At 42.8% G+C, this 22,652-nt stretch overlaps 1 protein-coding gene across 2 annotated transcripts in view; it reads right to left on the minus strand.

The window, feature by feature from the left end:
- Positions 1-514: 514 nt before the first annotated feature.
- Positions 515-22,652, minus strand: part of REX1BD (required for excision 1-B domain containing) — an 86,148-nt gene continuing 64,010 nt past the window's right edge. The window contains exons 4-5 of one of the 2 annotated variants that reach the window (XM_069964503.1): positions 17,599-17,687; positions 515-817 (exon numbers count right to left, since the gene is read on the minus strand). In XM_069964503.1, coding sequence (XP_069820604.1) covers positions 745-817; positions 17,599-17,687 — 162 coding nt within the window. In that variant the 3' untranslated portion in view covers positions 515-744. Of the gene's footprint in view, positions 818-12,604; positions 12,707-17,598; positions 17,688-22,652 lie in introns of those variants that run through there. The other variant, XM_069964505.1, reaches the window with a different exon arrangement.

Consider the following 22,652-nt stretch of genomic DNA (forward strand, 5'->3'; position numbering starts at 1 on the left):
CACCAAACACATTAAGGGTGCGTTCACATGTAAAGGATCTGCAGCAGATTTGATGGCCCAGAATTGATTTGCTTCAAATCTGCTGCAGATTCTGTACGTGTGAACGCACCCTAAAATAGTAACCAGGAATATTTTTGTCCTGTTCTTTGGAAAATGCCCCTGTTGCCCAGAGTGAGGTGTCATTTTTATTTTAGAAAAAATGCTGAATGTGAATATACCCAAAGGATTGATGTGAATATACCAAAGGATTATCTGCTATATGCTTTTGGGTTCAAGACACTACTGTATAAACTGTAAGCTAAACTGTTGGCATGTTGGCATTAACCTTCATATTTATTCAACAGGAAATACTATTAAAAAACATAGTAAAAATCTTTTTCATTTACACAGGGCACATAATTCTTTTTCAGTACAACCCTAAATGATGTGGAATAGTAGCAGGAAAGAAAGTACAACTGGTAACAGATCATAAGGCATATTTTACATATCCAATAAAAACCATTGGAAAGAAACGTACATTATATCTTAAATTTACTTGGAGAGGTTGCATTGCATAAAGACAAAAAGATGTATCCCTGCCATGTCTGGTAAGCAACACCTACTGATAAAGAGCCAGAACTTGACCCAAGAGGGCAGCCGATGAAACAGAGCTGGATGCTCAGCTACACAGCTACAGTGCAGATCCAAATACATGGTCCAGCCCAGGCTCCGCTTTCCACTCTGCGGCTTCCAAAGGGGCAGACGTCATTTTATTTCTTCACAATCATACTTGAAATCCTGCAGTACTTCACTGATTGCTTCCACAGTTTTAATTATCCTACGGGAACGGATGGGAACTATAAATAATATACATCTGGTTCACATTACTGACAATATAGAAGTTTAGGTAGTGTTTATGAAACACCCAGAAAAGAGGCTACACTCCTTGTTTAGAACTGAGGCGCTTTCAAGGTGTTGTCGTAATGATATATATATCTCTGTCAGAATATTTCAGGAAATAAATTTTATCTTTTTATGTCAATTTAATGTCATTCATGTAAGAGGCCATTTGTGAAAGTGTTATCATAGGCATCAGTAACTTATGCACTGTAGCATCTGCCTAAATAAAAGCAGATGGATTATTTGTTAAAAATATGCCAACAGCATAACTTTTCCTGGGAACAACAATGATAAATTACTAGATGCTATAAAATCAGCAAAATATAGTGGTGTTTAATATCTTACATGTGCCAAATTATATGACTATTTGAACGGGATTTAGTCTATAAATCCATTTAAAAAAAATCAACAAAACTTTATACTGTTAAAAACAAACAAAAAAGATGCATCTCCATTATTTAGGTTCCTAGCCACAGAACAGAATATGAAAAACACAGAGAAAAAAATCAAATAAAGCTTCAGAGAATTTCAAAATACTTAAGTGGAAAAAATAACCTATAGTTCTATGAATAGTGTAAATAATAAAAGACAGTCACGAGCTCAGGGAAATTCTACGCTTGATGATGACAGCACACCACCTGAAAGATATAGGCATCCAAGAAAGGGAGCACTGCTTAAAGCAGTTCCTTCCAAATTGCTGTAAGGTCTACTTCACAAATTAAAAAAACTTTTTAAAGGGTTTTACTTTTTGTATGAAAAAAAAAAACACCAAAAAGTTCATGCGTCGTTCAGTAAAGGGATTATCCGGTTAGGTAAAATACAGGTTAAAGCATCCCTTCCTCCTGGAAACTAACAATTCATTCCATACTTATCTTTTCAGTCTCTCTCCCCGAGTTTCAGGCCTGTTGCCTTCTGCTGAAGACAGAGAAAACTGTGTGTAAGCTGTTCACTCCCTCCCCTCTCTGAATCCCCCCTCTCTTCCAAGATGGCTAATGTAAATAGTGTCCCTGGCCAGCAGTCTCTGCACTCTGTAATGCCAGGAGGGTTATCTGAGGGTTAATGAGTCAATTACTTCTCCCTGCATTACAGGGTGCATAAACAGTGGCCAAGGACACTGTTTACATGAGACGTCTGGAAAGGTTCTCAGAGTAGACTGAGTGAACCGTTTCCTGTGACTTCAGCAGAAAGCAGCAGACCCGGAACTGGGGAAAGAAAACAAAAAAAGATATGGAATGGAAAAGTATGGAATTAAGTATTGAATGACTTGTTAGTGTCCAGGAGGGGGGGATGATTCAACATGTATTTTACCTGACCAGAATACACTTAAGTCTTTTTTCAAGCATATATTTTAATCCATTACATTTGTAACGTTTTTTTCTGGGGTTCTTAAAGTCCTACAGATAAGTCTAAGGAAAACATGACATAAACACATAATACCTAGGCCCAAGCTGTATTTTCACAAAAATGCCAGACCTAAAATATGCGCCCAAAAAAACAACAGGAAAAAAAAATTACTGCTAGTGTTTAACCCCTTAAGGTCAAAGCCAATTTTCATTTTTGCGCTTTTGCTTTTTCCACTTTATGTTTAAAAGTCCTTAGTGCTTGAATATTTTCACCTAGAGACTTATATGAGCGCTTATTTTTCCTAAACCAATTGTACTTTGCAATGACAGGCATTATTTTTCCATAAAATATGCTGTGAAACCGGAAAAAAGTGATTTGCGCTGTCAAATTGAAAAAAAAAAAGGAATTTGTTTTGATTTCGGGCAGTTTTGCATTTACGCCGTTCGCCCTTCGGTAAAACTGACTGGTTTTGTATGTTCCTCAAGTCGTTACGATTACAACGATATGTAACATGTATAACTTTTATATTATGTGATGGCTTTAAAAATTCAAACCACTGTTAACAAATATATGTTCTTTAAAATCGCTCCATTCCCATACTTATAGCGCTTTTATCCTTTGGTCTATGGGGCTGTGTGAGGTGTCATTTTATGCGCCATGATGTGTTCTTTCTATCGGTACCTTGATTGCGCATATACAACTTTTTGATCACTTTTTATTACATTTTTCTGGATTTGATGCAAAAATATGCAATTTTGCACTTTGGAATTTTTTTTGCGCCGACGCCGTTTACCATGTGACATCAGGAATATGATTAATAGTTCAGTCGATAACGTGCGTGGCAATACCAAATATGTTTATTTATTTGTTTATTTATTAATTTATAAAATGGGAAAAGGGGGGTGATTTTCACTTTTATTAGGGGAGGGGGCTTCTTATTAATAAAAACACTTTTTCACTTTTTTTTTTACAGGAACTAGAATTCCCCCTGGGGGACTTGTATATACACAGCACTGATCTCTCATAGATCATTGCTGCAGGCCACAGCAATCTATTGCTGAGCCGGGATCAGCGTCATTGCTGAGGCCCGGCATGGGCAGAAGAACGGATTCCCATCCCCCCGTGATCGCATCGCTGGGGAGAGATCCGACCCACTAGATACCAGAGACGTGAGGTCTGAAGCATTTCAATACAGCTGTCAGGTGTGACAGCTGCATTGAAGTGCTTAATTAGCCGGCGCGGCAACGGGACCCGTGACGGCTAATAGAGGCGCTCCCCAGCTGCAGATCACCAGGTACGTCATGGGTCGCTAAGGGGTTAAAGTAGACCTGCACCACGTTTTGCTGACTAAAGTAACGGTAGTGTACCAAAGGGCAAATTTTATACACATAAGGAGAAAAGCCCACAGGACATTGATTGATTCCCCATTCCCATTTTTCAAAATGCGTGGAATTGTCCAATCTATTAAATTATTACATTCTAAACAAGCCAAAAATACCAACGTCTGAAAGTGCTGTTTTTTAGTCCCATTACATTGCAGAAAAAATAGCATAAAAAGTGATCAAAAGTTACACACATGTGTGGCACCAACAAAAAAAAGTGTCCTCACACAGTCCCATACACCAGAGTAAAAAAAAAAAAAGTTATAGTGGTCCGAATAAAACAATTTTAAGCACATTTATTTTAAGTTTACAAATTTCTAAACTAGTAAAATAAAAGTTATATATAGTGTGTGAAATGGAGAGAAGAGTGCAGCTGCACCTCACACCTATGGCTGATACTAAAGCCGCTAAGCTACTTTAAAAACAAACACCAGGAATTTGGTATACAATTTGATCAAACCAATATGCCCCGTGTACCACGTGCAGGTATCCTGGTTCACACGGGTCCCTACGCTAACTCTGTACCGTGTCAGGCAGTGACTGCCTCCCCCGCAAGGCGTGCACATGCTGGGAAGTGAGGCCATGGAATGGCCCGGGAACTGAGGCCATGGAATGGCCCTGCAACCCCACTGTCACAGGACCAAACCCAAAATGCCCCACACAGGCCCTGCCGACACCACCGGCGGAGAACGCTGCCCCCAAATGACATGTTTTCCCATTCTGTCTGCAGCAGTGTGGTGAGTGTAATACCATATTCATACTTGTGTAATTTGGGGGCAGCCTTTTCCGCCGGTGGTGCCGGCAGGGCCTGTGTGGGGCATTTTGGGTTTGGTCCTGTGACAATGGGGTTGCAGGGCCATTCCATGGCCTCACTGCCCAGCATGTGCACGCCTTGCGGGGGAGGCAGTCACTGACTGACACGGTACAGAGTTAGGGTAGGGACCCGTGTGAACCAGGATACCTGCACGTGGTACACGGGGCGTATTGGTTTGATCAAATTGTATACCAAATTCCTGGTGTTTGTTTTTAAAGTAGCTTAGCGGCTTTAGTATCAGCCACAGGTGTGAGGTGCAGCTGCACTCTTCTCTTCATTTCACATATATATAGTGTGTATTGTTGTAATCGCAATGGCATGGGGAATACAGATAACATAACAGTTTTACCACATGGGAATTGGTGATAAATTGCCCCAATTTTTTTTTTTTTTTTTTTTTTACAAAGAATAACTGGTGTCACAAAACAAAAGACCTCATATGGGTCTGTAGACAAACAAAGAGGCAAAAGCAAAAATTGGCTGTTATTAACCTGTTAGCGACCCATAATGTACCTGGCATGTCATGGCATCGCTGGGGGTGTTCAGAGAGGTGTCACGCTGTAACCCAGCTCTGAATGGCACCGCTCCCTCCCTGAATCGTCACTATTAGCCAATGCGGTCTGTTCACAGTGACGTCTAATTAAGCATTTAAATGCAGCTGTCAAATTACTGTAAAAAATAAAATTAAAAAATCCCATACCATAATAAGTTTAAATCACCCCACTTTTTCCATGTTAGAAATTAAAATAAACATTTTTGATATTGCATTGTGCAGAATTGTACAAACTATTAAATTATTGTATTCCTAATCTCGCACGGTAAACGGCATAAGCGCGAAAAGCCACCAATGTGCAAAATTTAACATTTTTGGTCACATCAAATCCTGAAAATAAAAAAAGTGATCAAAAACTTGCATGTACGAAAACAAGCTACCGATAGAAAGTACAGATCATGGTGCAAAAAATGACAAAAGTGTTTTAGGGTCCATTTACACAGAAAGATTATCTGCCAGATTATCTTGCCAAAGATCTGAGGCCAAAGCCAGGAATGGATTTGAAAAGAGGAGAAATCTCAGGCTTTCCTTTATGACCTGATCTCTGTTTAAAGTCTGCTCCTGGCTTTGGCTTCAAATCTTTGGCAGATAATCTGTCAGATAATCTTTCTGTGTAAATGGACCCTTAAGGATAGTAATAGAACAATTTTAAAACACATTAAAAAAGTGACACTGTCACCCCCTTTTGTGCATTCTGACATCTCTACACAGGTGTAAAGGGTAAATTTAGCGGTTTTCATACCTTATGTTATATCATACATCATGGTGCTTGTTCAAGTAAAAAGTCATCTTTTATCAACTGCAGATTATGTTAAGCCTGGCTAAAGGTCTAGGCCCCACCCCCTCTAGGTTGGGCGGGGCCAACGGTGGCGTTGTGGGCATGGCTAAGTGGCGCTAATGCCGTGAGGCCCCGCCCACTTAACACAATCTGCAGTTCATAAAAGATCACTTTTTACTTGAACAAGCACCATGACGTATGATATAAAATAAGGTGTGAAAACTGCTAAATTTACCCTTTACACCTGTGTAGAGCGGTCAGAATGCACAAAAGGGGGTGACAGTGTCACTTTAAGTTTTCAAATTTAGCTGTCAAATAAAAAAAGTTATACATTGCCTATCATAATCGAACTGACCTGGGGAACACAGATAACATGTCAGTTTTACAATAGGGAGAACAGCGTAAAAACAAAACCCCCTGAAATGAAAACAAATTCCTTTTGTCTTTTTTTTCTATTTCCACTGTACAAATTATTTTTTTTTGCGGTTTCACAGCATATTTTATGAGAAACTTAAGTATATTGTTGCAAAGTACAATTGGTGTCACAAAAAGTAAGGGCTCATGTGGGTCTATAAGTGAAAAAAATGCAAGCGCTATAGCTAAAGAGGAAGAAAAAGCAAAAGTGAAAAACAAGAATTGGCTTTGTCCTTAACCCCTCATGCCAAAGGTCATTGATGCACGGATGTCCAGGTCAAACTGAAGCAATGTTCCTCCTCCTTTTAAGAGCCATAACGCTTTTATATTTCAACCTACAGGTCTGTTTGGCGTGTAATTTTTTTGCACCATTTTCTCTAGTTTTTATTGGCATTGGTGTAAAAGAAAAATTGATTGCTTTTTATAATTTTTTTTCTAATACATAATTTTTAAAAGAATCAGCAATCCTGTTTTTTTTTTTTCTTTTCTTGTTTACGCTGTTCACCGTGAGGGAACAATATTGTTATATTTTAATAGATCGGACAATTCCACACACTACAATATATGTTTTTTTTTTTTTTTTATAAAACATATATTGTATTATGGGAAATGAGGTAAAATAAATGTTTATTGGGTCTTTATTTTATTAGGGTGTTTTGTTTTTTTTGTTTTTTTTTTAAATATGTTTTTTTTTTTAATTTAAAACATTTATATTGCATATATATAAGTCCCTTAGGGGACTTACATACATAAGTGCTGAGACCCATAACGATGGTGAGATAGAGCGGGGAGAGGCCTGCAGCTGCAGCATGTCCGCTCCCCGCTCTGAGTTTTAAAAAAAGAGGCGCGCTCCATAGGAGCCCATTATAAGTCTTATCTCCCGACTGGTACGGGTCTGAACCCTCAAAACTTTTGACATGTCTTTTGACAAGTTTTTTTTTTTTTTTATAATGAAAAGGTACACTTTCAGGAGACTGGACCTGGATTTCTGGCAAGTAAAGCTTTGTTTTACAGCATAATAAAAAAAAAAGTATATTGCAAACTTGCTTTATTTACTGTTGATTAAGATTTTGAAAGTTGTAATGACAGTGACTCTAAGAGGTTAATGTATAACTTATACTGGGTAAACAACATAGCAGTGTAAGCTATGCTGTTTCTGAAACTTTTGGAGCACATATAGTGCTACAATGTTTAAATGGGCACTGACATTAACCCCTTAGCGACCCATGACGTATCTGATACGTCATGGCGCCGCGGGGGGTGTTCAGAGCGGGGTCCCGCCGGGACCCCGCTCTGAACGGCGCTGATCCCGGCTGACACGTGCAGCCGGGCAGTGCCTCTGTTAGCCGGCGCGGGTCCCGTTGCCGCGCCGGCTAATTAAGCACTTCAATGCAGCTGTCAAACCTGACAGCTGCATTGAAGTGCTTTATGCACAACATCCCTGGTGTCTAGTGGGTCGGATCTCCCCCCCGCGTTGCGATCGCGGGGGGAAGATCCGTTCTTCTGGCCGTGCCGGGCCTCAGCGTCGGAATGACGCTGATCCCGGCTCGACAGTAGATTGCTATGGCCTGCAGCAGGCCATAGCAATCTATGACCGATCTCATGGATCTTTGCTGTGTATATACACAGCATTGATCTCTATGAGAGATCAGTGCTATGTATATACAAGCCCCCCAGGGGGGATTCTAGTCCATGTAAAAAAAAAAGTAAAAAAGTGTTTTTATTAATAAAAAATCCCCTCCCCTAATAAAAGTCCAAATCACCCCCCTTTTCCCATTTTATAAATATAAATTAATAAATAAATAAACATATTTAGTATCGCCGCGCGCGTAATCGCCCGAACTATTAATTAATCACATTCCTGATCTCGCACGGTAAACGGCGTAAGCGCAAAAAAATCCCAAAGTGCAAAATTGCGCATTTTTGGTCGCATCAAATCCAGAAACAATTTAATAAAAAGCGATCAAAAAGTTGTATATGCGCAATCAAGGTACCGGTAGAAAGAACGCATCATGGCGCAAAAACTGACACCTCACACAGCCCCATAGACCAAAGGATAAAAGCGCTATAAGCCTGGGAATGGAGCGATTTTAAGTGACATATATTTGTTAACAATGGTTTGAATTTTTTACAGGCCATCCGATACAATATAAGTTATACATGTTATATATCATAGTAATCGTAACGACTTGAGGAACATGCATAACAAGTCAGTTTTACCATAGGGCGAACGGCGTAAATGCAAAACTCCCCGAAATCAAAACAAATTCGTTTTTTTTTCAATTTGACAGCGCAAATGTTTTTTTTCCGGTTTCACAACATATTTTATGGAAAAATTATGCCTGTAATTGCAAAGTACAATTGGTTTCGCAAAAAATAAGCGCTCATATACGTCTCTAGGTGAAAAAATGCAAGCGCTATGGACTTTTAAACATAAAATGGAAAAAGCAAAAGCGCAAAAACGAAAATTGGCTTGGACCTTAAGGGGTTAAACTAACTTTGCAGAATTGGACAGGGGTATCAATATCCAATATATGTGTAATTCACTTTGTTTATTTATTTTTAATGTATTTTGTGCGTAATTAAAAAGTTATAAAAATGGCCACTAGGTGTCACTGTTTCTGCTCCTCTACATGTTGTCAATACACTGTATGTTAGTCTAGGTGGGACATTTTAAAATCGCACAATTCTGCAGCAATGTCACACAATTTTACTGTGAATTACCATGTGTGTTTTTATTTCATACTAGGACACAATGGCCTCATTAAAGGGGTACTCCAGCGAAAAGCTTTTTCCCAGTAATTGAAACACATTACAAGGTTATATAACTTTGTAATATGCTTCAATCACCTATCTGCCCCCCTTTTTCTATCTTTTCCCCCCTCAACCTCCCACCAGGAAGTGAAGTAAACTCATTCTTACCTAGTGACTGTTGACCCCAGGCTGTTCTGTGAAAGCCATTTTGTGACAATGCCATCATCAAGAGGGAGGCGGGTCTAAGCCCTGTTAAGCCAGCCTCCCTGTGTCAGATGACTCAGGTTGCTCAACTATGATTGGCTGAGCAAGATGTAAGCCATCTAACAGTTAGGGTGGGTTCATACTGAGGAATTCTCGCGGATAATATACGCGGAATTCCGCTGTCTGTCCACGCGCACGGCCGCGCACCTTTCCGCCGGCTCCATAGACACCATTCTATGGGCCGACGTATTCCGTTACCTGCCGAAAGAAGTGACATGTAACTTCTTTCGGCTGATAGCGGAATACGCCAGCCCATAGAATGGTGTCTATGGAGCCGGTGGAAAGGCGCGCGGCCAGACAGCGGAATTCCGCGGACATTATCCGTGAGAATTCCTCAGTATGAACCCACCCTTAGCCATCAGAGTCAGTTAGACATCAAAGGAGACAAAGTGCAAACAGCGGGAAATTCAAACGGAGACAGACCCAGGAGGAATGGTAAGTGTGAAAACTATGTTTATGATGATTGATTGTTTTGTTTTTATCAGCGGCGTCGTACCCCTTTAATGGCCGGTCTGAATAACAGCTTCACTTAATAAGAAGGGGTTTTATTGTCAGCCAAAACATAGGCTAAAAGTAACCTCCTCTTATTACCCCGGTACCCACAGCCATCAGGTGTACCAGGAAGAACCAGGTATGATCCATTGCTTGACTACTGATACTGGTTCATTGGTACAGCATCATGCTGGTATTAGTAGGCTGATAAATGCTAAAAACAGTGGACTTTCTCACCACTAATGCTAGGCTGCAGCTGTTAAATCTTATGCATCATGACTCACTGCCTCCAAAGAAGACATGTGCCCAACCTTTGGCAGTCTAAGGGCCCATTTACACAGAAAGATTATCTGACAGATTGTCTGCCAAAGATTTGAAGCCAAAGCCAGGAATGGATTTGAAAAGAGGAGGACTCTCAGGCTTTCCTTTATGACCTGTTCCCTGTTTATAGTCTGTTTCTGGCTTTGGCTTCAAATCTTTGGCAGATAATCTGTCAGATAATCTTTCTGTGTAAATGGACCCTAAGTCATGCTCATTTTTTTGGGACCAGCATAGAGCAGTCTTGATGGATTTCCTAGCAAAAGCTACTGCAGCTTTGAAATTCTATTGCATTTCACTTATTCACCTGATATTCCACCTTCAGACTTTTACCTCTTTCCAATGAAGTAATTTTTTAAGGGGAGTGTTTTTCAGATGACGATACCCTGATTTCAAAAGTCACAACGTGGTTTTTGGAGCAAAATTTACAGTATAATACTGACATGTGAGAAGTGTGTGCCCCTAGGTGGTACCTATGTGGTGAAGGGAAAATTACAGTGCCAAGTTTTGTCACTCTCATTCAACAGAAAGTCGGTCAGGGTTAACCTTTAAAGAATGGCCCTAGTATCTCTCCAGTTATGCAAAATAGAGGGGGGGCGCTGGTGCTTAATTTGGCAATTTAGTAGTATTTTTCTACATTCTGAAAGCACAGAGGTAGAATGTGTCTCCGTTAAATAAAGGGATATCTTAATTTAATTTTGCTATGACTCTTTTGTTTAGTTTAACCCCTTAGCGACCCATGACGTATCTGATACGTCATGGTGCCGCGGGGGGTGTTCAGAGTGGGATCCCGTCGGGACCCCGCTCTGAACGGCGCTGATCCCGGCTGACAGGTGCAGCCGGGCAGTGCCTCTATTAGCCGGCGCGGGTCCCGTTGCCGCGCCGGCTAATTAAGCCTCTAAGTGCAGCTGTCAAACCTGACAGCTGCACTTAGATGCTTAGATCCACATGTCCCTGGTGTATAGTGGGACGGATTTCCCCCCCGCGATCGCATCGCGGGGGGGGGGGGGGGGGGGGGGGGGGGGGGGGGAGATCAGTTCTTCTGCCCGCGACGGGCCTCTGCGTCTGAATGACGCTGATCACGGCTCGGCAATACATTGCTATGGCCTGCAGCAGGCCAAAGCAATCTATCACCGATCTGATCGATCTTTGCTGTGAATATACACAGCATTGATCTCTATGAGAGATCAGTGCTGTGTATATACAAACCCCCCAGGAGGACTTCTAGTTAAAGTAAAAATGTTTTTTTATTAATAACAAATCCCCTCCCCTATTAAAAGTCCAAATCACCCCCCTTTTCCCATTTTATAAATAAATAAATATATTTAGTATCGCCACGCACGTAATCGCCCAAACTATTAATTAATCACATTCCTGATCTCGCACGGTAAACGGCGTAAGCGCAAAAAAATTCCAAAGTGCAAAATTGCGCATTTTTGGTCGCATCAAATCCAGAAAAATGTAATAAAAAGTGATCAAAAAGTCGCATATGCACAATCAAGGTACCGATAGAAAGTACATGTCATGGCGCAAAAATGACACCTCACACAGCCCCATAGACTAAAGGATAAAAGCGTTATAAGCATGGGAATAGAGCAATTTTGAGGAACATATATTTGTTAACAATGGTTTGAATTTTTTAAAAGCCATCACATAATATAAAAGTTATACATGTTACATATCGTTGTAATCGTAACGACTTAGGGAACATATACGACAAGTCAGTTTTACCATAGGGCGAACAGCGTAAATGCAAAACTCCCCAAAATCAAAACAAATTCCTTTTTTCTTTTCAATTTGACAGCGCAAATTATTTTTTTCCGGTTTCGCAGCATATGTTATGGAAAAATAATGCCTGTCATTGCAAAGTACAATTGGTTTCGCAAAAAATAAGGGCTCATGTGGGTTTCTAGGTGAAAAAATGCAAGCGCTATGGCCTTTTAAACATAAAGTAGAAAAAGCAAAAGTGCAAAAACGAAAATTGGCTTTGACCATAAGTGGTTAAAGGACAACTCCGGCGATTTTCTTTTGTAGCTTATTTAACACACATCACAAAGTTATATAACTTTGTAATGTGTGTAAATAAGCTGTGTGGCCCCATTCCCCCCCTTCCGACCCGCAACCCCCCCGGAACTTAGATAAAGCATACATACCCAATTACAGTCGACCTCGTCCTCTTCTCCTAGACGCCATTTTGTCATCACAGCAGGGGACGGGCCAGGTCATTTTTCTCCTCTGCGTCTTCTCGTAAAGTGAATAAGCTGTGAAAAGGCTGCTGGTGCACTTGCGAACCAGCAGCCTTTTCATTGGCTGGAGTGCATCACATGGCTTCCAGGAATCTCAGCCAATCAGGCAACCTTTTATCTCCCATTCATTCTACTTGAACCTGGAAGTGAGGGAGTTCTGAAGAAGCTGGAGGTGACGGAGTCGCGGCCGGTGGGAGATTCAAGTGGCGATTGTCACCGGAGGGAATTGTAAATGTGTGTGTGTCTGTTTTTTTTTTAGGTCCCGCCGGAGATGTCCTTTAACCCCTTAAGGACAGAGCCTGAAATGGCCTTAATGACAGAGACAAATTTTATGAATATGACCAGTGTCACTTTAGTCATTAATAACTTCGGGATGCTTTTACCTATCCGGCTGATTCTGAGATTGTTTTCTCGTGACATATTGTACTTTACATTTCTGGTAAATTGGAGTCGATACTCATAACGAATCTTTATGAAAAAAACCCAAATAACGTGAAAAAAGATGAAAAAATGCATTTTTCCAACTTTGAAACTTTTTTGCTTATACAGAAAGTGGTTATACCACATAAATTATATATTAAATAGCATTAGCAACATGCCTACTTTATGTTGGCGGCATTTATTAAACGATCTTTCATTTTTTTTAGACAATAGGAAGCTTAAAACATTAGCAGCAAATTTCCAAATTTTCAGTAAAATTTCAAAATCAGATATTTTTAGGGACCTGTTCAGATATAAAGTGTATTTGAGGGGCCTGTATGTTAGAAAGCCCCACAAAGCACCCCATTTCAGAAACTGCACCCCCCACACTCTGCAAAAGCACATCCAGAAAGTTTTTTAACCCTTTAGGGGAGTCACAGAAATAAAAGCTAAGTGTGTAAGAAATTTGAAAATTTTAATTTTCTGTGCAGAGATTTTATTGTAATCCAATATTTTTCATAATTATAAACCTATTACCAGAGAAATGCACTTCAATAATTATTGCCCCATTTCTTCAGTTTATAGAAATACCCCATATGTGGCCCTATTGCGCTATTTGACGCAACCACAAGCCTCAGATATAAGGGAGCGCCTAGTAAATTTCAATGGCTCCGTTATATTTGGTAATTTCTGACCATACCACTTCAGGTTGGCAGAGGCTCTGGGGTGCCAAAACCTAAAAAACACCCCTAAAGGGACACCATTTAGAAAACTACACCCCTCAAGGAATGTAACAAGGGGTGCGGTGAGCATCTGGACCCCACAGGTGCTTCATACATTTTCCGAACAATATGGCGTGAAAAAAGAAAAATTTATTTTTTACACTAAAACGTTGTTCTAGCCTTCAATTTTTCATTTTCTTAAAGGGATAAGAGGAAAAAAAAGACACAAAATGTGTAGCGCAGTTTCTCCCGAGTACGGAAATACCCCACATGTGGCGATAAAGCGCCAAGGGGGCGCAGGACGAGCCTCCAAAGGGAAGAAGCACCAATTGGCTTTTGGAAGCTGAATTTCACTGGAAAGGATTTCAAGGGCCATGTCGCATTTACAGAGCCCTCGTGCTGCTAAGACACTGGAAACCCCCCCCCCCACAAGTGACCCCATTCTGGAAACTACACCCCTCAAGGAATCTAACAAGGGGGGCAGTGAGCATATGGACCCCACTGGTGACGGGCACAAATGTGGAACAATGTGACGTGAAAGAGAATATTTTCATTTTTTCACTTTCATGGCACAAATGTGCCCGTCATCAAGGGGTCAATATCCTCACTGAACCCCTTGTTAGATTCCTTGAGGGGTGCAGTTTCCAGAATGGGGTCACTTGTGGGGGGTTTCCAGTGTTTTGGCAGCACGAGGGCTCTGTAAATGCGACATGGCGTTCATCATCCATTCTAGCCAAATCCAACCTCCAAAATCCAAAATGACGCTCCTTCCCTTCGGAGGCTTGCCCTGCGCCCACATGGCGCTTTATGTCCACATGAAAATTGCTCTACACATTTAGTTTTTTTTTCCCTCTTTTAACCCCTTGAGAAAATGATAAATTCAAGGCTAAACCAACATTATAGTGTAAAAAATGTAATATTTCATTTTCACGCCACATTGTTCCACATTTGTGCCCGTCACCAGTGGGGTCCATATGTTCACTACACCCCTTGTTACATTCCTTGAGGGGTGTAGTTTCCATAATGGGGTCACTTGTGGGGGGTTTCAACTGTCTTGGCAACACAGGGGCCTTTTGAATGCAACATGGCCCTCGAAATCCATTCCATCCAAATCCAGCCTTAAAAAACCAAATGGCGCTCCTTCTCTTCGGAGGCTTACCCTGCACCCGCATGGCGCTTTATGTCCACATGTGGGGTATTTCCGTACTCAGGGAAAATTGCGCTACACATTTAGTGTTCTTTTTTATCTTTTAGCACCTTGTGAAAATTAAAAAATCAAGACAAGATCAATGATTTAGAGTAAAGATCTTACAAAAATTACACTAAATGTTGGTCTAGCCTTGATTTTTTCCATTTCCACAAAGGGTTAAAAAAGAAAATGAACACAAAACGTGTAGGGTAGTTTCCCCTGAGTACGAAAATACCCCAGATGTGGGCATAATGTGCCATATGGGCACAGGGCAAGCCACCAAAGGGACAGAGCGCCATTTAGAGGATGGAATGGAGGATGGAGGCCACGTCGCAATTACAAAGCTCCTGTGCTGCCAGGACAATAGAAACCCTCAACAAGTGACCACATTCTGGAAACTACACCCCATAAGGAATCTAAAAAGGGGTGCAGTGAGCATATGGACCCCACTGGTGACGGGCACTTACATAGAACATGTGCCGAGAAAATAAAAAATAAAAAAATTTTCATTTTCACGTCCCAAATGTGGCCGTCACCAGGGGGCCATATCCCCGCTGCCCCCCTTGTTAGATTCATTATGGGGTGTAGTTTCCAGAATGGGGTCACTTGTGGGGGGTTTCTACTGCCCTGGCAGCACAGAGGATTTATAATTGCATCATCGCATCCTCTAATGGGAATGGCGGCCATACCTATTTAGCTGGGGAAAAGGGACAATTCTAATTTATTTGGGGGTATTAGGCCAATTATTAGTTTATAAGGTTGAAAATGACAGGTGTCCATCAACTTCAACCTGTGTTTATCCAGAGGAAGGCAAAAAACCCTCGTAAGGCAGACAACAGTAGCCTCATCACAGGGAAAAAATTCCTTCCCGACTCCAAAATGGCAATCAGAATAATCCCTGGATCAACGTGACCCCTGAAATAGGAATAAGGGAAAGAATTTAGATAATGTAGAACCCCAGTGACGTGTGGTACGCCTTGGAGCGATCCAGTATGCAGAGGACGGGGTGATCAGGACAGGTGTCACACTGGAAAATGGCGTTCTTCCTGATCCCCCTGTTACGCCACACTCTGCACTTCTTCTGGGGTCTCCTGTTTTCCAGTGTGGGGGACATCACCTGGAGAATGTTGTCCTGGTGCGATACGGGGTCCTTCATATCCAGAAGCGCTGGGTCCGCTCCATGGCTGCTAAATATTAGGGCTGGTATTACTGCTTCTGATATTTTCGGATCGTGCCGCAAGCTATAGTAGCTCGGGCAGTGAGGGACCGGAAGAGGGGGTGCTGGTATAAAAGTTATCCCCGTACAGGTGGTAACCTTTATCCAGCAGTGGGAAGATCAGTTCCCGGACGATCTCCCCACTAACTCCGAGGATGGGGGGGCATCTGGCGGCTGGATTCGGGTGTCCCTTCCATCATACACTCTAAGGGTACGTGCACACTGCAAAATCGCAACAGATAACCCTTCGTGCATTCCACAGCTGGCACCCACCGGCGGACTGATGCAGGCGTGCGTCTCCGTCCGTGTCAGACTCCATTCTATGCACGGGCGGATTCCGCTCTCCGTCCAACGTATTCATTCTTTGGATGGACGATGGAATCCGCCCGTGCATAACATGGAGTCTATGACACAGGGGGAGACGCGCGCCCGCATCAGTCCGCCGGTCGGTGCCAGCTGCGGAATGCACAAAAGGTTATCCTTCGCCATTCCGCAGTGTGCACGTACCCTGAATCTGTAAGTGTACCCTGAGGTACTCTCACAGAGTCTGGAGAATTTCATACCGTCATCTCTTATTGGGACGGTACTGGCGGAAAAGACGTGTCTGGGGGGCAGCGTACGCTACGCTACCCCCAGACACGTCACTGGATGATGATGAGGATGAATGGAGGAAAGAAGGATCCCCCCATTCATCCTCTTTGGCTGTTTCGGTGTCGGAGGCAATAATAACGTATGCGTCCGATACCGAAAACACCCTGGGGGCCATCTTTATACTGGGATTGGTATATGGGGTATGTAGTGGTGTAGTGTCAAACTTTATTCAATGTAGTGTAGTGTGGTGTAATGTAGTGTTTTTTACGTGTTTTTTTACAGTAAGTATAAAAAAAAAACTACGCCAACAAAGGAGTTGCTGATAAAGGCCGCACTTATGTGCGGCACTTATCAGCTGACCGTGGCAGTAGAATATAGAAAAAAAACACCCTACGCCAAAAAGGAGGAGTTGCTGATTAGCAGCGCACTTTCGTGCGATGCTGATCAACACTCAGCGGCGATAGGGTGCAGAAAATAGGGGAAAAAAAATTGTGAAAAAAAAAAAAAAAACCTTTCTACATTATGAACATCCCTGTAGCTGCTGATAAGTGTATTACACATATCAGCCGCTAGAGGGCAGCAGAGCGCAAAATCCGGAAAAAGACGAGGCTGGAGCCGAAAAAAAGCCGAAAAAAGCCGATGGGGACCGCCGGAAATAGCCGAAGACCCGATGGAAAGACGGAGGACGCCGCGAACCCGGAAGACGCCGATCAGGACCCCGGGACAGGTGAGTAATGTACAAATACCTGCTCTGGACCCTTCAGCTACCTAGCTGAGGGGTCCAGAGCAGGTATTTACTATTTTTGTGTACTGTGATCGCCGTGCCACCGGGCCGATCGCCGTGACCACCATTACTTTTTACAGTAATGGCGGTCGGTGCCATCCTCGGACAGCACCGACCGCCATTTTTTCCGGGTCATCGGGTCACAGATGACCCGGAAAGGTTCCGATCGCCGCTATTGCCTGATCTGAATTGATCAGCCAATAGCGGCGATCGTAAGCACGGGGGGTGTTAACCACCCCCCGTGCCGAGAAGCTAAGATGGCCTGCTAAGATTTATAGCAGGCCATCTTCCCCGATCGCTGTGTGCGAACACACAGCGATCGGGGAAACATCGGGCGTATATTTACGCCCTGATGCGTTAAGTACCAGGGCGTAAATTTACGCCCGATGTCGTTAAGGGGTTAATGTGTAAAGGTAAAAAAAAAATTATGTCACTTACTTTTGTTTCAGAACCTGAACCTCCTCTTGATGGGATTCAACACTAGGATGGTCCTGGGCATTTTGCTTAGCAAGCTGTAATCTTGCAGTCTGCCAAGAAAAAAAATAGATTTTTGATCCTAACCCCTTTTTTTTTTACATTTTGTTTGTTAAGGCCTTGTGCTAAAATCCCCCCAAAAAATCACGTTTTCCCCTATCAATCTGCACTCAATACATGATAACAGAGATGTGGAAACAGAATTTAACTTTTTTTTTATTTTATTAAAAAGGAGAAAACTTAGTTTTAAATGGACATATATATTTACACTCTGTGCTATGAGGCTATGTATCGTAATCACAGTAAAATAGCTATTCTTCTTTTCCATGATCCGTTTCTGCTCAAGTGCTAGTCAGCTTGAAATGACTGGACTGCTGTGGGGCAGTGCTTCTGGGATGAGCACCTGTGGTTGGTTTTCACTACCTGTCTTGGATATACAAGCTTAAAGGGATTGTCCAGCGAAAATCTTTTTCTTTCAAACAACTGGTGTCAAAAAGTTATATAGATTTGTTATATGTGTTATATAGATTTGTAAACTACTATATAACCTGCAGGAAGTGTTTTATTTTCAGTCTGACACAGTGCTTTTTGCTGACATCTCTGGTCGAGACAGGAACTCTCTAGAGAAGGAGAGGTACACCCATAGAAAACCTCTCCTGCTCTGGACAGTTCCTGTCTCGGCCTGAGATGTCAGCAGAGAGCAGAGAGTGTCAGACTGCAAATAAAACACTTTCTGCAGGATATATAGTAGCTAATAAGTACAGAAAGACTTGAGATTTTTAAATAGAAGTAAATTACAAATCTATATAACCTTCTGACACTAGTTGGTTTGAAAGAAAAAGATTTGCGCTGGAGAACCACTTTAAAGGGATACTCCAGCGGGGGGGTTGGGTGGTCATTTTTTTCCTGGGACTGGGGAGGAGATGGCTGAGGGAAACTACGTCAGTGACGGTCGCGGGATCCGTTTCAAGTCCGCTCAGATCCTGCTTCTGTCACTGACTGGCTGAGCGGACCTGAGACGTATCGTCTTGGGCCCACGTCAGACACCAAGAAGCGGCCGGGAAACGGGGACCAGAGCGCCGTGATGCGGGACCCGCCGCTGGAACCGGGGAGGTGAGTGGACGTCGTTTCCTTCAGCCACCTCCTACCCGGTCCCAGGAAAAAAATGCCCCCCCGCTGGAGTACCCCTTTATTCTCCCAAGTTCCTACACTGTGTATAGACAATGTTTGTGCCTCTGAAGTTTAAATGTTTTAGGAAAAGGACATACTGACGCTGAGGTGGTGTGCCCTCAGTTTTCCTTTGCCTTAACTCTCTTTATTCTTCCATTTTTTGTGTGGAAAAAAAAGTGGAAGTGGGGGGAAAAAACACAATCTGATTAAAAAAAAAACAAAAAAACAAAAGATTTCTGAGTAAAAAGCAAGCGCTGATGCTAGGGCGGCATCTCTGAGATGGATCTCAGTGTGCCAGGCTCTGCTGAGATAGAAGACATCGGGGTATCAATAGGGCCCCCCTTCTCCCCCCCCAGCATTAACCCCTTCCTTGCTGGGTTGGGTACATTTTGACATCAATGTGGCCCCCAAGGGGTTAATTGAGGATACCATGCATCCTCATTTAACCTCCTGGGGGCCACATTATTCGATCTGGCACACAAGGGATTAAGTGTGGATGCCATCAGCCGCTGATTGGCTGAGCAGACGATGGTCAGCCAATAAGGCGTCAAGCAGTGTTCTTGCTGCAGCCGCTGATCAGAAGAAGACGGGGAGAAGACCGAAGGGACGGAGCACAGTCTGGTCCACAGGGGGTTAATTTAAAGGGGTTGTCCGGCGATAAAAAATTATTCACAGAATAACACACATTACAAAGTTATACAACTTTGTAATGTATGTTATGTCTGTGAATGGCCCCCTTCCCCGTGTCCCACCACCCCCACCCGTGTACCCGGAAGTGTGGTGCGCTATACATTACCTGTCACGTGCCGACCACGGTCTCCGATCGTCAGCAGTGACGTCTTCTTCGGGAGGCCAGCGGATCTTCCCGAGTGCCGGCCGCCCTCTGCAGCGTCATCCGAAGCTCAGCCGCGATTGGCTGAGCATAACTGTGCTCAGCCAATCGCGGCTGAGCAGCTGATGACGTGGCCGCGTCATCAGCCGCTCAGCCGCGATTGGCTGAGCACAGTTATGCTCAGCCAATCGCGGCTGAGCTTCGGATGACGCTGCAGAGGGCGGCCGGCACTCGGGAAGATCCGCTGGCCTCCCGAAGAAGACGTCACTGCTGACGATCGGAGACCGTGGACGACACGAGATGCGGTGAGTATAATGCACCACACTTCCGGGTCTAGCGTGGGTGGGGGGAAACACGGGGAAGGGGGCCATTCACAGACATAACATACATTACAAAGTTGTATAACTTTGTAATGTGTGTTATTCTGTGAATAATTTTTTATCGCCGGACAACCCCTTTAACCCCCTGTGGATCAGACTGTCAGCCCCTGGACCACAGTTTGGTCCACAGGGGGTTAAGTTAATCCCTGAATAAGCTATGGCGTTTTTTTGTGGAGCTGAAGACTTCCATTGAAGTCTATAGGAAAAAAAAATGCGGTTTGCGGAAAAACTGCCAAACCCTTTGCTGCTGCGTTTTTGTAAAACTGGCACAGAGCTACAAAAACACCAGAGAGGAGAGAAAAACAACACAAAATAAAAATGCCATGTGTTGTGTGCAAGGGAGATCATAAACTTCTACTGATTCCCAGCTAACAACTGGCCTCATGCGTTTAAAAAAATAAAAATAACGCCATGGGATTTTTATTGGTGTTTTTCAGTGAAAGAGAGGCATTGTGAAGGCAGCCTAACCACTGTGAACCTAACGACTGTTGACTGTCTACTTTGACCAGGAAAAAGACCACAATTGAAGCCCAGTCTACTGCTTTTTCTCCTCGACCAGGTAGGAGCACTGCCTCTAGGAAGGGGCTTTTATCAAATTCATGATTTTGACTAAAATCAATATTGTGTATAGTTCAAATGGTAAATTAATCAAATTATTATGATTGCCAAGCTTTGTTTGTAGCTATAGAAGCTCTCACCTCCAGACATATTGGGAAGGCACCCTGTACGCTCTTTTTGGATTGACATTACACCTTGCAGACCAAATCCTATGGTTCCACACTGTTCCTAACTCCTTTCTTCCAGTGTTTCTTGTTATTTATACTGCAGGCTCATGTTCAGCCTTTCACTGTTTGTTAGTCTTATATTAATGTAATCACCGACGCATATGGACCACTTAAGGACAATTAATACATAACCTTTAATAATACTTTAAAAACAAGGTCCATACAACATGTACACACAAAAAAAAAACCATTGGTGCCATATATATACAGTGTGGTATCCTCAAGAGCACTAGCAAAATAGAAGGAACTAATAACTAAATAGACACAACAGGAGTAATGATCAAGGCTGTCACAGGGTACAATGATCAGTGCTATGGTAAAGGGGGGGGGGGTTGGTGCACCCTCAGCTGACCCTAAATAGCCTCTTACCCTGCCTTTTGGGGTACCCACCTCCTTAACAGGGTGGCCCCAACCACGGTGACAGTCCCTCTCCTGTTGTAAGTGCTCAGGAGAAAAAAAACAAACAAAGAGACAAAAAGCAAAAAACAGTGCAACACATGTGACAACTTACAATCACCTAAACGTGTAATTGCAGCAGCACAATAGATACAGAAATTACTTGGAGTGTATATGAAATTTACAACACTCGTTCCAACGCGTTTCTACCGTCCCAATATGTGACGGTTTCATCAGGGAACAGTTTCATCAATCTCCAGTGGAACGCATATTGCGTTCCACGGCTTGCACATGCTGTTATCATCCATCTGGCTTTTTTGCAGCATTTCTCCGCCCACTTCCTCCCGGTGGAACGCATATGCGTTCCACGGACCGGAAGTGCCCGGCTCTCTATTGTCGCTCCCTCTCCGGGGCTCCTAATTCACCCAGGACCCCCATATGTAGGCGGTATGCGGATATAGCCTGCCCCACACGCCCCCTATAGCTTATAGCGCCTTTATCAAGAGGCTTTTCATTTGCTCCATTATAGTGTGGATGGTCACGTGACCTGACATGTCATGTGACCGGCACCCGGAAGTAGTACATACCATCAGTATTTAAGTACGGTCATCCTGCCAATTGCCATCTCCATCTCATCGTGGGGGGATCATGGAATCATTTGGGACCTTGTTAGAGGGCTATTACTATTTCCTGACTCAGCACATCTTAAGCTAAGTGACGGCTAGACATGTACATTATGACAGTATCTTTGCTAGTGTGTCATGGGTATTGGTAGTAGTAGAGGTACAGCTGGTAGCGCTATAACTGGCGCTCCCCACCACAGTATATACTACGAGTAACCCTTTTTATCATATATCATTGCATTTAATTATTAAAGGTCCATTTTATTGAGAGGAGATCTTCACAGCAGCTAATATTATAGGGCACATCCATTTTGGAGTGCTGGGACTGTTCCCTGATGAAACCGTCACATATTGGGACGGTAGAAACGCGTTGGAACGAGTGTTGTAAATTTCATATACACTCCAAGTAATTTCTGTATCTATTGTGTTGCTGCAATTACACGTTTAGGTGATTGTAAGTTGTCACATGTGTTGCACTGTTTTTTGCTTTTTGTCTCTTTGTTTGTTTTTTTCTCCTGAGCACTTACAACAGGAGAGGGACTGTCACCGTGGTTGGGGCCACCCTGTTAAGGAGGTGGGTACCCCAAAAGGCAGGGTAAGAGGCTATTTAGGGTCAGCTGAGGGTGCACCAAACCCCCCCCCCCTTTACCATAGCACTGATCATTGTACCCTGTGACAGCCTTGACCATTACTCCTGTTGTGTCTATTTAGTTATTTGTTCCTTCTATTTTGCTAGTGCTCTTGAGGATACCACACTGTATATATAGGGCACCAATGGTTTTTTTTTGTGTGTACATGTTGTATGGACCTTGTTTTTAAAGTATTATTAAAG

The sequence above is a fragment of the Dendropsophus ebraccatus genome, chromosome 3 (assembly GCF_027789765.1).
Source record: "Dendropsophus ebraccatus isolate aDenEbr1 chromosome 3, aDenEbr1.pat, whole genome shotgun sequence".
Taxonomy (NCBI): Eukaryota; Metazoa; Chordata; class Amphibia; order Anura; family Hylidae; genus Dendropsophus; species Dendropsophus ebraccatus.